Here is a 15,436-nt window from a genome sequence, read left to right on the forward strand (position 1 = left end):
TGTTTGGTTTTTGTTTGTTTATTTTTTAAATGTACATTTGAGGAAGCTACAAATGTCTGTGTATATATTACATGTATCAAGGATGAAATATCTCTGTTCTTCTGGTGATTTTATTTAATGCTTCTGGCTTCAATAAGAAGTTGAATATAAAGCAAATTTATATTTTTCTAATCAACATGCTGATAAGCTAGGGAAGGTATCAGAAAATATAATTACTCAGAATCAGATTATTTGACTTCTGTTATAGCTACTGTAAGTTTTACCTTCTGGCAAAGTTCTGGAGGAATGCTCCCCTTGTTCAATAAACTGCACTGAGAAGATTACAATTTATTTTATAAGCCACAATAATACACAGAGTTGCATTTTAAAAGTATTAAATATTGTAACACAAAAATCATTTTAAGCATTTAAGCATAGCTTGCTGTGCAGAATTTCTGAGCTTACTCATTTGCATGAGACACAATTACAATTTGATAAGATTAAAGTCCACAACCAACATAGCAAATGGTAAATTAACCTGCTATATTTCATCCTTGCTAACAGTCATCTTTTGACAGCAAATGATGGAGTGCAAAGTCAATAGAAATACATCAGTCTTCATGCACTCATGAGTTAATTGGGTTAACTACTGAAACAGGATGTGACCACCTGCAGTTAATGTTAATAATGATATACATCAATCTAGTATCTTTAATAGACTCATATATACATATATTTCAGGCTGATGAACAAGCTATGCTAGAAGACACATTGGTTGCACTGTTTGACTTGGAGAAAGTTACATTTTCTTTTAAGCAATCTGAACAAGAGCCTCTAGTTGCAAGTGAGTATTATACAACAAATGTTCGTCCTTCCATTGCTACTTCAAAATATAGTACGGTATAAATGCATAGAAGCTTTGTATTTTCTAACTTGTATCATATCACCTGCATATGGAATGGTTGGGTGTTTTATATAGCTTTGGAATGAATATAATTTTAGTCTTAAATCCCAGTGCAGATGCCCAAGTCCCAACTTTCTAAACCTTGTTCGGTGAATGGAACTTGTGGCTTTCACGTACTACTGAAATTACCCAACTTTCCTATTATGGGCGATCCCCCGCCCTTTCCCTTCCTTTAACTTAACAATGGTGCAATGTCATGTGTGCCCCGATGTTAATGCTAATTATGATAACTATAGGCAGCCCAGTGAGGTGTATGTGTATGCTGGAGGCCCAAGTCCCTGGGACCAGGGCCTGAAGGGAATCTGACAGACTGAAAAAGGGCTAGGAGCCAGGTGTGTGTGAGCAATGAGGTCAAGGTACTCTCCACCCCCATATCATCCTTGCACCAGTCTTGTGAAGTAGGTTAGGCTAAGAGATAGTGACTGGTTCAGGGCCATCTGGTGAGCTTCATGGCAAGAGGGGATTTGAACCTTGGTTTCCCCAGATCTAGTCCAACATTTAGCCACCATACAACCCTGGCTTTCTTCTCTTACACACAGCTCCTTTCCCACTTCTCCAGCATGAGACATGTTGGCTCAGTTAATGTTTTCTTACAGTACTTGAAGCTTTTTGTAGCAAAAATACTGAACGGGTGTTAGCATTTGATAAAACTGTAATATTTTTCTTTTCTTCTTTAGATATGCCAATCACATATCAAGCAGAAGGAAGCCGGCAAGCCTTGAAAGTTTACTTTTATCTTAATAGTTACAATTTTGAGCAGCTTCCTCAAAGACTGAAGAATGGTGGAGGATTTAAAATTTACCCCGTCCTCTTTGCACAAGGTATGCTGGCAGTCTTCTCAAGCATTCTGCAGGAAGTCATGTTATTTTTGTGTGATGCTAATCGCGCACATTGTGCGCGACTACAACCTGATGCAAATTTTAATGTTAATTTTTGTTGTTGTTGTTGTTCACTTCCAGCTATTTGGACACTGTTTTGACAGTTTGAACTTGTCATATATATACAGACTGCAAAAAACCCCACACAAACAAAACTCAATACCCAGTAGTTGGTGTGGATGAACATCCAATATTGGATGCAGATTCTCCTATCTGCTGGGATTAGCTCATCTGAAAAAGCATGGGACTCTTAATCTCAGGGCTATGGATTCAAGACCTATATTGGTGAAAGATTCCTGCATTGTACAGGGGTTGCACTAGATGACCCATGTGGTTCCATCCAACTCTACAATTCTATAATTATTATTATTTTCTATGAAATAATTTTTATTGGTTTTAGAAATATAAAGGACAAATAAACATAAACTATAAAAACATATCAGTATAAAGAGATTCTCCGAATCGCAAGACTTTCCCCCATCCCTCCATAGGGTCTCATTTTTAACATCTACAACTGCATATTCATCCGCACTCCAATTTTTATAGCAAACCATACTGCCCATAGTGATTTTTACACTACAAGTGAATCAAAATCCTGCTCTTGTTTCCATCTGCTTACAGTAGTCTCCTACAGTAGTTTCCATTCATTTATAAAGTTTTTCCCCCTCTTTGTTTCTGTGTTTTCCAGTCAGCTTTGCCATCTCGGCATAGTCCATCAATTTGGTTTGCCATTCTTCTCTGGTAGAGACTTACAATTATATAATTATATGATATACATTGCAATAAATATCTGGACCTCTTGAACTAGATGAATGCGTGTGAAGACGTGCATTCCTGTCTAGGGTTTAACTATGACTAGAGTTGGATTTAGATTTGGAGTTCTTATATGCAGTCATTTTCTACTCTTGCTGAAATGGAAAAAGAAAATGCCTTTAAACTGACCCCTGTTCCAGGATTATTGAATAAGCAACTCTGTCTTTGTAGGTTGTACGGCCCCATGTACTAGTTGTGACTCTAATGCAAGGATAAGGATATATAATTTGACCAACATCATTAACTATCTTTTGTAAAGAAAGCAAGCTAAGGACTTTTACAGCATGCAAGTGGTTGGGCAATAAATGAATTATTTATTAACTGGCCATTTAACGAACTTTTAGCAGAATTAATATTCAGTATACACTGAAGGCTGTGAACCCACATGCTGTTTTCAACAAAACTGTGTTTATTGGGAACATTTTCAAGTTGTTCCCTAGAGGGACAAGTCCTCAAAATTTTATATTATCAAAGTGGTGCGATTCCTAATTGCAAAATATTTTATTAATATGCTCCTTCCCTCAAATGTCAGTTACCGTGTTCCAATTTCAATGTAATAATGAGATTACTCACCTATTAAGTTCTAATTTTATCAGCTTTAGATTTGCATAAGTTCTTGTTAAATGAGTAGGTAAAGACTCAGCAATGAATAAAGATTAAGGCTGCAATCCTATGCATACCTAGCTGGATGTGTAAGGAGCACTGCCAATACTTGAAGAATAAATTGAAATGGTTCTTTCTAATTGCAGTGACAGAAACAGTACAGAAATTAGAAATCATATGAAAGAGAGAGTGGCACTGAACCTATTGCTGCACTCTCAGAATTCATTCCACAGCCACCCATCTATAGGAGGCTGCATATATGTCTGCCAAACACACATAGGCAGCTCCCATGATATGAGATCCTGACTGCAGGGTTCCAGATCAAATGGATCCATTTAGGGGGCTTCAGCATATCTTAGACATATTTTAATCGGAAAAGAATCATATAGATACTTATATTAATTTTCTTTTGTAGCCCTAGAAAGCATGGAAGGCTATTATTACAGGGACAATGTATCAGTAGAAGAATTTCAAGCCCAGATTAATGGAGCTTCATTGGAAAAAGTGAAACAGTATAACCAAAAACTCAGGTAAGGTAATTGCTTATCTATATGTGTCTTATCCAAGAACTCAAATAGGAGTCACACTCTTGAAACAAGTAAAGGGCAAGTGAAGTCCTATTTAGTGGCTCTCTAAGCACAAGCATCTTTTAGGATTGCAAACTATTATTAATATGCATTGGTATCAACCTGACCTACAAATTAGTTCAGGTAGGAATACCTAAATTTAAGTCAGTATGGCTCCCATGCCCTACTGCAACTCAGCCTAAGCATGTGCAACTGAATAAATGCACATTGCCACCCCTTGCTCTGCTTTGCAAATTTTAGACTGGAAATTCTTCATAGTAGGGAACTGTTCTCTAGTCTCTGGAAAGCACTATGCATACCGATGGCCCTGTATAAATAGCAGCAGCAACATCGTTATCTTAAATGCAACTAGTTTGACTAATTCATTTATTAAAAACAATTCTTAACATTCTGTAGCGTTTCTTGCAAGTGTTTGTACTCTCATATGCAGAAAGATGGTTTGGATGTAATGCTCCAACTTCATAAATAAACTGTAGTTTACAAAGGGAATGAGCACCAGGCCTACATGTACATTCCCCTCTTGTACTGAATCAGTTCATATCCTAATATCCTGGTTAAGAGACCATGCCTGTTGTCTGATGTACATTCTCTGGTTTGTTCTAAATTGTTTTGTTATATTTTAATATTGTATGATTATATGGTTGCAACCACCACTAGGATCTTGTGGTGAAGGGCAGGTAAGAAATTGCTGAAATATTAAACCAGGGTTCCCCATTTTGGGCATAATAGGGAACACCTATTAGTTAGAATAGTTAGAACCCCACCAGGATTTCCTTGCTGAAGCCAGTACAGGAAGATTGGAGAGGTGGGGCAAGGGAAGGGAGAAGCACACATACCTGATGTTCATTTCAAGCTTCATAAACATTATGATCCTCTGTAATTTTAATATAAACTGATACACGTAGTTTGCCAAATGTTTTGAAGGAAAACAGGAAACAAGACTAAGTTAACTAGGCTGCAGATTTAAGCATCTACAAGATGGGACATTCTTCCAAACCCAACTGACCTAATTCCATTCCAATGCACACCATGCTGCTTCTGAAGAGACAATAAAAGCCAGTCTGCCGTGAAATTCCTCACTTCCCATTTGCTCCAGATTTCAACATATACATGGTAGCCTATAAGGAACACACTGTGTACTAGGTGAAAAACCAGGGTGCTGCAATCAGCAAAGGCATGGTAATAGTCAGGAAACTACTTACCTTGAGAATTTAGAAAGGTGCAGATATATCTTTTAGCATCTGCCCTAGTCTCATTTTAATGGCTCTATATATTCTTGTCAAACTTTCAGCCAGATTGCTGTTGTGTTTTATAATTAGACTTTACTAGTTCTGTTTCCTTGGCATTTTTCACAAGAAAAATGGTATGCTGATTTTCTGTTTTCAAGTTGGGGGAGAGGTTAATGGTGTAAATTTACCCTGACCTTATGTTTTGCTGATGGGAAGATGCTGCTCAAAAGGGAGAAAGTAATTAAGTCAGCAAAGATTTTTAAACACCTTTATTGCGGCATATATGAAAGCTCAGCAGTTATTAAGAGCTATGGGGAACTTAGTGATACATTAGCAAAAATTTAGGCATAGCATTATAAACATAGTATAATTACAGGAGCTTTTGATTAAATCAGTTAATCTCTTCATAATCTTGGGAAATTAGGTGAAAGGAAGAAATCAAATACAGTAGTAATGCATTACCATAAATCAATTCTAAAAATAAAATTTTATTTTTTTCATATCTCTTGCTCTTTACATCTGATTTTCTCTTTTCTCTTATGGAATCTAAGTGGGCCTGGCTCCAGCATGCGCCATATTGGCCCATCCTCTTTACCACGGCCATGGCAGCCAGCAAGAACTTGCAGGGCAGTGCTAGTTGGAGCTAAAGGCTGCATGCCAATACTTTCCAGCCCTACCATCTTAATTGTGGCAGCTCCTCCAATACTCACCACAGGAGAGCCTGGCTATTACAAGGGCACTTGTGTGGGGACCGCAGCAGCAGAACTGATTGGAGCACTGGGTTGGATGCCCAAACTGCCTGGTGTCACTGCCTTACTTATGCACATACCAGGAGCAGCAGAATTAATGTGAGTGAGAAGTTTAGGGACATCATATGCAGCTACATTATGGTAGGCTGGCATCTGACCTGTCTGCAGTCTACCCAGGGCCTCCAAACTTGGAATGTGCCTGAGTAACTACCATGTAATTTGGGTAGTATATTCAGAACTATATCTTATACAAGCTGTTTAAAAAATAGTGAAAAATGCTTCCCCGTGGCCAGTGTTCTCCATTCTTCTGTGGAAACAAATGTGGTCCTTCCCAAGCATAAGATGCAATCCATTTGAAGAATATTTTGTGTGAACTCATTTACAGAAAACAAATCTTCTGCTAATAGCTCCCTATCCACATGCCTCTTTTGACAATTTGAATTCTCCAGTTGTGCACTAGAGCAAAATTGATAAATGAATTGCTTTCAACCAGGAATAGTTAATTACTATTTCAAATTTATGAAAAATATGCCTTTCAGCTGAAAGCAAACCTGATTTGCTTAATAGGCATTTGCATTTATTCAAATAAATATTTTTAATGGAATTTTGCCCTCTTTTATTTCTTACAAGGAAGTCTTCCTTGTGTAAGAAAAATAAAGTTTAGAAGTCTAAAACAGCATTTCCCAATCATACTACAAAATAAATAATTATGGAGACCATCTGTCTGCCATGTATTTTTCTTATTGAAAATTTCTTCCTGTCTCTTATATTTTAATAGAATTTCAGAAGCAAAGGAAATGTTGATTGCAGCAACACAGGTGAAAAGGTTGGGCTATATCTACCAAAATCATCTGGTTGGCAAAGGGCTTCTGCCTGTACAATAGGACTTCTCCCTGTTCTGGGGATTTCCCAAACCCTTTTTATTATCTGAACAGTAGAGATACTGAGAAAGCTCACTTAGTAACTCCATCTTCTTTGTGAGGACAAATACGTATTTTATCCTCTATAAGTACTTCCCCCCTTTTCTTCCCTTTTCAGAGTTAAGCAGGGGTACAGTATGACAACTACACCAATGATAATTCTAACAATAGCCAGCTTAAATTTGTGTTTTACAATTCAGAATACACAATAAACATGTTGCTTCCAAATAACATCACAAATTTAATATTTCATAATTCAAGAAGTCTACAATTCTGTGTAAACATATATGATCAATGGAGTACTATAGTGAAATATAAAAAAAGAGAGTTAGAGTTGCAAACAAAATTTTAGTAATGAGATTTTTATTCACAACAAAATTAGTAGTCATTAGACCTTCAATTTGCTTGCTGTGACCATGCAAATGAAGCTATATTACAAAATATAAAGCATGCAGAATACATAAGAAATGTTGGTAGAATTTAGAAAGTATATTATAATAAAAAAGAGGGATTATTTATATATTCAAGTATGTGAGCTTACATGCTCCATTTCAGAACGTGTGTGTGTGTGTGTGTGATTTTGTGTGTGTGTGTGTGTGTGTGTCTGTGTTTGTGTTTAAACCATAACCATAGTTGGAATTCAACTGGATCTCGTATGTTCTTTTATTGCACTTCCTGACTTTTTGTTTCCCTGACCTTGTTTTCTATGGTGCATGATTTAGATAAGTTTAGACCTAATTACCATTTGATCCTGGTTGCTGTATAGTTTCAACAAACCAATCTCTTGTATTCAAATATAATGTGGAAACTATGATTTGTTCCAAACATCAAATGGCAGCTTTAAACCTTACCTTGTTATATGTAAGGCATATTCCCATAACAACAATTCTCATTCAGACTGAAATGGGTCTTACTCCTATATAATTTCTACCTTTTAAAAAAATTTCTCCCACATTTTCAGAATCGCAAAGCTAATATTTTCTGCACATTAAGTCAGGGGTCAGCAAACTTTTTCAGCAGGGGGCTGATCCACTGTCCCTCAGACCTTGTGGGGGGCCGGAGTATATTTTTTTAAAAAAAGCTATGAACAAATTCCTATGCCCCACAAATAACCCAGAGATGCATTTTAAATAAAAGGACATATTCTACTCAAGTAAAACACGCTGATTCTGAACCATCCGCAGGCTGGGCCACATCCAGTCCCTGGCCCTTAGTTTGCTTATCCATGGAGTAAGTATTATGATTTCACACTTGTCACTCTAGGCAGATTAGAAAATACTGCCTTGCTTTGGGCATTACTCCAAGTTTTCCATTAGCTTTCCTTGTAACATTTGATTAAGGTCCTAAACAGGCATTTAGTAATTAAGTGAAGTACTTTGGAAATTTGTATGCTGTCCTCAGCTCACCGTGTTCTCAGAAATACAGAAGATCATATTGTACAAAGCTATACAAGTGTAGCACTTTCAAATTTTCTACAAGTGTCAGCTACTTTAGGTGCCAGATGAAAACATTCCTCTTCAACCAGGCCTTGGGCTGATTAACATTTTAAATGTGTTTGTAGGAGGGCGGGTTATGGGTTTGTTTTGTTTTTGTTATGCATTTCACTTTTATTTTGTATTTTCATGGTTTGAACCACCCTGAGATCTTTGGATGAAGGGTGGTATACAAATTTAATAAATAATAATAATAATTAATTATTTCATGTTCACATAAGTTACACTCTGAAAACCTATCTCGTGTGAGGGCTGAACTGTCCTATATTTGTATTACACAGGAAATAGATAAATGTTTCTGCTTTGCTGGAAAAATGGCTGCCAAATACATTGCATGCTCAGCCCAGGAAGAGATGGGAACAACACATTCTTTAAAAATACCAAAAGAGTGTAAAAATAAAATAAAAAATGACAAACACGAGTGGTGTCCAATGGAACACCACCAGTGGCAGCTTGTGGGCTGTGCTGCCACTAATATACTCAATATATGGAAATAACTAAAGAACTTGTGACACAGGGGAAAGAACATAATCACAGCCCTGGCATCACTGCACAGAGAAATTGCAATATGACACCACAATATCCTCCCACCCCAACTCAGCCAGCTAGTGAAGCATGCTAGCAATTACTGTGCTAGAGCTAGTCCCCAGGCACCCATACAGGCAGGGTTCAAATCCTTTTATTCTCCTCATAAGCACAACAAACACAAATGGAAGGAAGGAGATAGCACACATCTGCATGTTGGATTTTTGCAGTATGGTAGCGCTGCAGAGAGCTTGCTGGGGAGACCATGCATTAAAAAGGGACTCAAAAATAACTTAAAGAAGGTTTTAATAAGAAAAACAAAAACTCCATTTACACTAAATACATCAACAAACCAGACCCAACCCATCCCCCAGGGTAATGGAAGAGCTAGGTGCTGCTCCTTATATACTCTACCCAATTGCTGACATAGTTTAATCAGTACAACTCAGCAGCACCTGCTATGTTTCACAGCTGTAAAGCGGGGTCTCGTTATCTTGCTCTGGCCCTTGCTCCGGCCCCTTAAAGACACACACATCAGGTGGAACAGTGATGAACCTTTACATTTAAAGAAACCATTCAACACTGCATAGCTCCCTGGGTGCTATGCTTGATGTTGACTGATTCCTTCATGGTTATTTTGTAGACCATAAAATCAAGACCTATCAAATAAAAAAAGTGCTCTTCATTTGTTCAGCTGAAAGTAAAGTACTTGAACTTAGGTCCTGAACTACCCATAGCCATTTATGATCTACTTTTCCAGACTCTTACTAATTGCAGTAGATTGTATGCAAGCTGCTGTAAACATGACCCTGTGAAGGTCATATATTCTAAAGAATTGCTTTTGTAATGCAAACTAAGATTTTCTCATTCTACAACTTTTAACTAAGTCTGTTTCCAAGGGTTAGCATATTTTATATTAATGAAAGCTTTGGCTTACACCATATGGTGGGGTACATTTAATTTTCAGGACAGCTTGCCTCAAAATTATTAATATTTTTCACAATAAGTTTCAAGGGAGGGTAGCATTAAATTAACATTTGCCCATCACTAATTTGCATGATGCTTCTTTGTGTTGTGAATGCTTTAAAAATGCCACAAAGAGGCTAAAGGTCTTCGCTTTAAAAGTACATTATAAAAGCTCTTGAACAATTAACCCATTGTAGATGTTTATTTTTTCCAGGGCATTTTACTTGGACAAGTCAAATGTTCCACCTAATTCAACATCAAAAGCTGCTTATATAGATAAGGTAAACGAAATAAGAATGTGTTAATTAAACTGTTTCATCATCCAAATTAGGTATTCCTTAAGAGCAATAGTGCAATGCATATTGTCCACAAGGAAAACATTGTATTTCTTGAGACATACTAAGATTAAAAACTGGATTAACCATGTGAAGGAGGGGAACCTACTCCTTAGGGTCCTTATCAGGGAAGTTTCTTGTGTTTCAGAGATTTAGGTTACTCACAATGCAGAGCTCACTCAACTATACCATACCTTCCAGTGCTGCTGCTGCTGCTGCCATATTTGTTTTCTCTGTAGAGAAACATGTGCCCATGTTTATACATAGAATGGCTGACTTAAGAACCGAAGAAAAGCCTGCTGGTTCAGGCCAATGGCCCATTTAGTCCATTATCCAGTTCTCACAGTGGCCTACCAGATACCTACAGGAAGCCTGCAAGCAACATCCCCTCCTGCAATTTGCAGCAACTGGTATTCAAAAGTACACAGCTTCCAGTCATGGAGGCAGAGTGTAAACTTACTTATGTAAGCTAATAAGATGACTGTTATGTACTGAAGTTCTCACCCTGGGCTAGCAGGGGGATACTGTAGATAGTTATGCAAATAAGGGATCGAAAATGACGTTCAGTGATTGGATAGTTTTAGAAAATTGTTAGTTACATTGTACTGGAGCTCTATATAAGCAGGCTGACTGAACCCTTCAGTTCAGTTCTGTTCTGGCCTGTGAACAATCAAGAGCTGTTTGAAGAATCGCTGTGTCGTCTGATATATTCACCCACAACTTAACAACGACACCTTTATAAGTGGCTATTTTGGGCAGGTGCATATGTATGAACCTTAAAGCATAAAACAGGAGGCACAAGCATCAGAAATGGAATAGAAAGGGCAGAAGTAGTGGGGTAGAAGAGCTGAAAATAATGGTAATATATTTCACATCTGGCAACCAACACACACCTTTGTTTTCAGATAGTACATGGTAGATAAGTCTAAAAAGCCTGGGACACAAAGGCTCTAGGAGGCTTAGTTTGGCCAGAATCGAATATACACCTCCAGAGTTAATGCTAAATACATTACTTCTGGTAAATGAGCCATCACAGTTGTTGGAGGACCATACCGTGAAAATTTGTGTCCCAGGCTTTCGTCTACCATGTACTATCTGAAACCAAAGGGGTGCATTGATTGTCAGGTGTGAATCTTTTTTCCATCTCTCCTACTCCACTAAAGAATCTGTTAGCAGCAGAAATCAGTAGAGCTCTCAGGAGCTACAACCCTTGTGAATATAAGAAAGAGTTTTCGGGGGGGGGGGATCTCTATTGTAAGTATGACAATTCATTAGTTCCATTTCCTTTCTTTGTCTCACTAGAAAGTGTAATCTGTCTGTTTAAAAAGTTTCCACTGTTAATTTCCTTTAATTGCCTAATTAAAGAACAAAAGCTGTTATCTTTTGTTACATGATTGCTAAAAGGGCCAGCTACAACTTTGCCTGTCTTTGTCCTAGTACAGTGGTACCTCGGTTTTTTAGTGTTTCGGAAGCTGAACGTTTCGGTTTTCGAATGCCCAAAACCCGGAAGTAATTGCTTCAGTTTTCGAACGCGCCTTGGAAGTCGAATGGCTTCTGCTGCATGTTTTTCCATTTTCACAATTGAAATTGAAATTCTCCCTTTGCGCCTCGGTTCGGTTGTCGAACATTCTGGAAGTCGAACGGTCTTCCGGAACAGATTACGTTCAACAACCAAGGTACCACTGTAATGGGACCTAAAGTTACTTATCTTCTACATGAAGGACAAATAGGCTGTCTTCAGGATGCCATGGTACCTATGCTCTGTGAATTTATTTATTCTCATGTCATTAAGAGAAATTACAGTTTGGTTTTTGATGAACTTAGAATTCATTACTTTCTTCTTGAGGCAGTGAGTATATGTTCATGACAGCAGCATTGTCACTTACTTGCAGCTGATGCGGCCCATCAATTCTCTGGATGAACTTTACCGACTGATGGTGTCATTCATAAGATCCAAGCGCACAGCACCCTGTGCTTACACAGCATGCAGTGCCTCAGGAGTTGGACTGCTGTCAGTCTCTTCAGAACTCTGTAGCAGACTTGGAGCTTGCCATATCATCATGTGCAATAGTGGAGTTCACCGGTATGGTAATTTATCACTTTTCTTGATTGCTGCTATTGTCACCCACTTCCAATAATAATGATTTATTAAAACCATTTTTATTCAGAACTGAACATGTGTGTACAGCTCTTGTAACTGACTGTGAGGTGGCATAGCATAAGAATATGTAACACTATTTTTTACATTATGTAAAACATGTATTAAAAATGTTGCTGTCCCAAATGTGGTTGAGAGCTATCTCCTTGTGAACTACTCTACTCTGGTGTTGCTCTTGAATAGCTAATAACATTGTCTATATTGTCTTGGGTGCCACACTGCAAACTGGGTTTCCCTTGAGTAAGAGAGAGATTACGTAAGAAAAAATAAATGGATGCTGCTTCTAGGTATACCACAATGCTTCCTAGATGCATGCCTCCTACTGGTCTGAGAGGAATATAAGCCATTTTGTGGACTGGCATGTGAGGACAGCTCAGAAGTGAGAACCCAACTGGCAATTTTAAGTAGTGCTTTTTTTTTCTAAAAAAAGAAAATGTTTAGGGGTACTCTCATTTTTACTCAAGAAAATCACCATTTTGTAGTTCAAATGGGGGGGGGGACAGTAAATGGACAAAAGTACAAAGATTCACAAAATATTTAGGGGTATGCGTACCCCCAGAAGAAAAGCACTGGTTTTAAGAATCTAAACTTGGTCTGCTTTCTCTGCCTTTTGTATTAAATCTTGAATGGTTTTGACTCTTCTCATGAATAAAGAACTAATTTATTTAAAGGTCACTAATTAGCAAAACCCAACCAAGAGAACAGAATGAGTAAGTAGCAGATGGCAGGGCGTTTTTTCAAAATATGTGGAAATAAAACCAAACGTTAAAATAAAAGGCCTTATTTTTAGAGTAATGCAAGTGTTCTCAAAGCAGTAAGAAATTTATAATCTTTTGAAATCTACATGACCTGCTGAGGTTAAGAACTTTAAAGCCCTCTTCAGATGTTCGGTCTGAATGTACAAAAGGGCAAGTGGAAACATGCACAGTGACCCTCACGTCTTTGATGCGCACTGCGGACACTTCCCAGCCAATGCGTGATTGGTGTTAACCTCAAGCAGGCTGCCTTACTTGTGCATAGGGTTTCCAACATGGAGACAGTCACAGGACCCAGGTCAGTCAGGATCAAATGCTGAATGGACTTAACAATCCTATCCTTTCTATAAGAGAGAGAATAAATGTAGTTTAAAAGGATTATGTGTATGTATACTAACAATGTGAGTTCACAGAAAACGACCATTGGCAACAAATTATGTCATCAGCTTTTCATTTTAGTTAAATACAAAGTCCTAGCTATCTTTCAGCTTGGTATGGAGAGTGGATGGAGTCTGGCTCTTTTGTCTGTTATTTCTTCCACAAATTGAACTGTACTTAACAGCACCAAGCTAAAAATGCTTGAAAGATTTATTTGCATTCCAGTATCGAAGCTAATATTTGAGCTTCTGAAAAGTTAGCAATTACTTTTGCTTTGATTTTTATTACAGTGCATTTTCCAATTTTACATTAAAGCAACAAATCCTGTATCTCTCCAGACAGACATGTATAGCAATCAAGTGTATCATCTGAATAGGATCACACCAGAAAGAAAATAAATGTACTTATTAACCTTCACAGTGCTATATGAAACATATTTACTATAATGTATACAAATTAATCATTTATGTACGTTCACAATCATTTATGTAAATTAGCATAATCCTAAAGAGGGAGAATCTTCTGTTTTCGGATTTTGAGGCCACAACTACAATCCTAGATGCCCTGGTTGGTTGGTTTCTAGCTGCCTTGCAAGCACAAAATGCCACCCCACCCTGCAGCAGATCACAACAATTTACAATAGAATTCAGCTCAGTTTAACTTACCACTAGGTAAATATTCATCAGATTGAAGTATATGTGTTGCCCAGCGGATAAGAGCAGTAGGCTTGGATCATCTAAGTGCAAATTTGCCTTCTCAAATGAAAATCCAAATTTTGTTCTATAAACTTGAGTTTTACCTGTTTGAGAAAAAAATGCTCTTTAAATTCAATAGGAAGTTTCACACAGACTTTTGATTTTCATGTGGTGCACAGTTTCAACATGTTCGCATCATAAAACTGCAAGAAAAACACTCGAGCCTAATTTGAATAGTAGAGTGCTTGGTATCTGGTGGGCGGGGCTTGTGTGTTTTGCTCCGGAATAAGCCCCTCCCTTGTGTGTGTTCTAGATGGTAAGAAGAGTTCTGTAGAACTAGAAAGAAAGGCTACTCACTACTTTGACTTTTTTGGACTTAATGAATACAGCAGCTTTGGATTTTTGTTCTAATGGACCAACATGATTACACATTTTTGCACAGAGAACTAGAATGCAATAAAACTTGATCTCTCCTGCATTTATCTGATTTTGTATTGCAGGTGCACTCTGAGTGTCACTCTGGAACAGGCTATAATTCTTGCTCGGAGTCATGGCCTACCTCCTCGCTATATCCTGCAAGCTACAGATGTGATGCGCAAACAAGTAAGCTTCTTTATTGCTTCGATACATTACATTTTCTCTACCCAATGCTCTGTTTCCCCCCAGTTGGATTATTGGCCCTGGAAAGCAATTCTATCCATTTGAAAGTACATTAATATTTAACACATATGCAGGTTGAACAGGACTGGGCCTGGGAACCCAGGATTTCTCAGCCAAGGCAGGTGGTTAGAGCCATGGCCATCAATCCAAAGGGGACCACTGCTGCCCCATCACCTCGGCAAAGAAGTGGTGCTGATTTCAAGCAAGATTATGTCCATCTGGGGGGAAGATCTCACTCAAAATTGGCACAATTGTGCCCCAAATCAGCACTGATGGCCACTACTCCTCCAGTGTGTCATGGCTTCATTACAAAAAACAAAACAAAACACCACTTCAGAGAAAAAACTGCAAGGTGTGAGGTACAAAATGAAAGTAAGAATTCCCAGCTTGCTGAGTGCGTGAATTTATCTCTCCTGGCTCAGCATGACCTTGAGATAGTCAAAACATAAAACATAACATTTACAGCACAACGATGGATGCGTCGGTTTTGATCTTAATTGCCATCTATACCTTGTAGTTTTCCCAATAACTCTGGTATATATTTTTTGAGATTGTTACATTTTTTGAGGAAATAAAGCATTATGGATAGCACAAGTGCTGACCATTCTTTGAACCTCTCCAGGCTTTGGAATGTTTGGTCGGAATTCTCCCTTTAGAAACTGAAGGTGCAGCGGGAACAGTCTTTTTTATTTGATTATATTTTTTGAAGCCACAAACAACTCTTAGTTACTTACTGCTGCTTCGGGGCA

General features: G+C 37.9%; 1 protein-coding gene and 1 long non-coding RNA gene across 6 annotated transcripts in view; one reads left to right on the top strand and one right to left on the bottom strand.

Moving 5' to 3' along the window:
* The window catches only part of PREX2 (phosphatidylinositol-3,4,5-trisphosphate dependent Rac exchange factor 2), a 110,807-nt gene that overhangs the window by 91,559 nt on the left and 3,812 nt on the right, over positions 1 to 15,436 (top strand). For all 4 annotated transcript variants that reach the window (XM_081204332.1, XM_081204333.1, XM_081204330.1 and 1 more), the window contains exons 33-38: positions 721 to 823; positions 1,621 to 1,764; positions 3,653 to 3,767; positions 9,921 to 9,987; positions 11,934 to 12,124; positions 14,528 to 14,630. In XM_081204332.1, coding sequence (XP_081060458.1) covers positions 721 to 823; positions 1,621 to 1,764; positions 3,653 to 3,767; positions 9,921 to 9,987; positions 11,934 to 12,124; positions 14,528 to 14,630 — 723 coding nt within the window. The remainder of the gene's footprint in view (positions 1 to 720; positions 824 to 1,620; positions 1,765 to 3,652; positions 3,768 to 9,920; positions 9,988 to 11,933; positions 12,125 to 14,527; positions 14,631 to 15,436) is intronic.
* The window catches only part of LOC308593118, an 83,026-nt gene that overhangs the window by 43,051 nt on the left and 24,539 nt on the right, over positions 1 to 15,436 (bottom strand). For both annotated transcript variants that reach the window (XR_014010744.1, XR_014010745.1), the window contains exon 3: positions 13,138 to 13,298. This is a non-coding gene — a long non-coding RNA (uncharacterized lncRNA). The remainder of the gene's footprint in view (positions 1 to 13,137; positions 13,299 to 15,436) is intronic.

Source organism: Podarcis bocagei (genome assembly GCF_964188305.1).
Source record: "Podarcis bocagei genome assembly, chromosome: 8".
Lineage (NCBI taxonomy): Eukaryota > Metazoa > Chordata > Lepidosauria > Squamata > Lacertidae > Podarcis > Podarcis bocagei.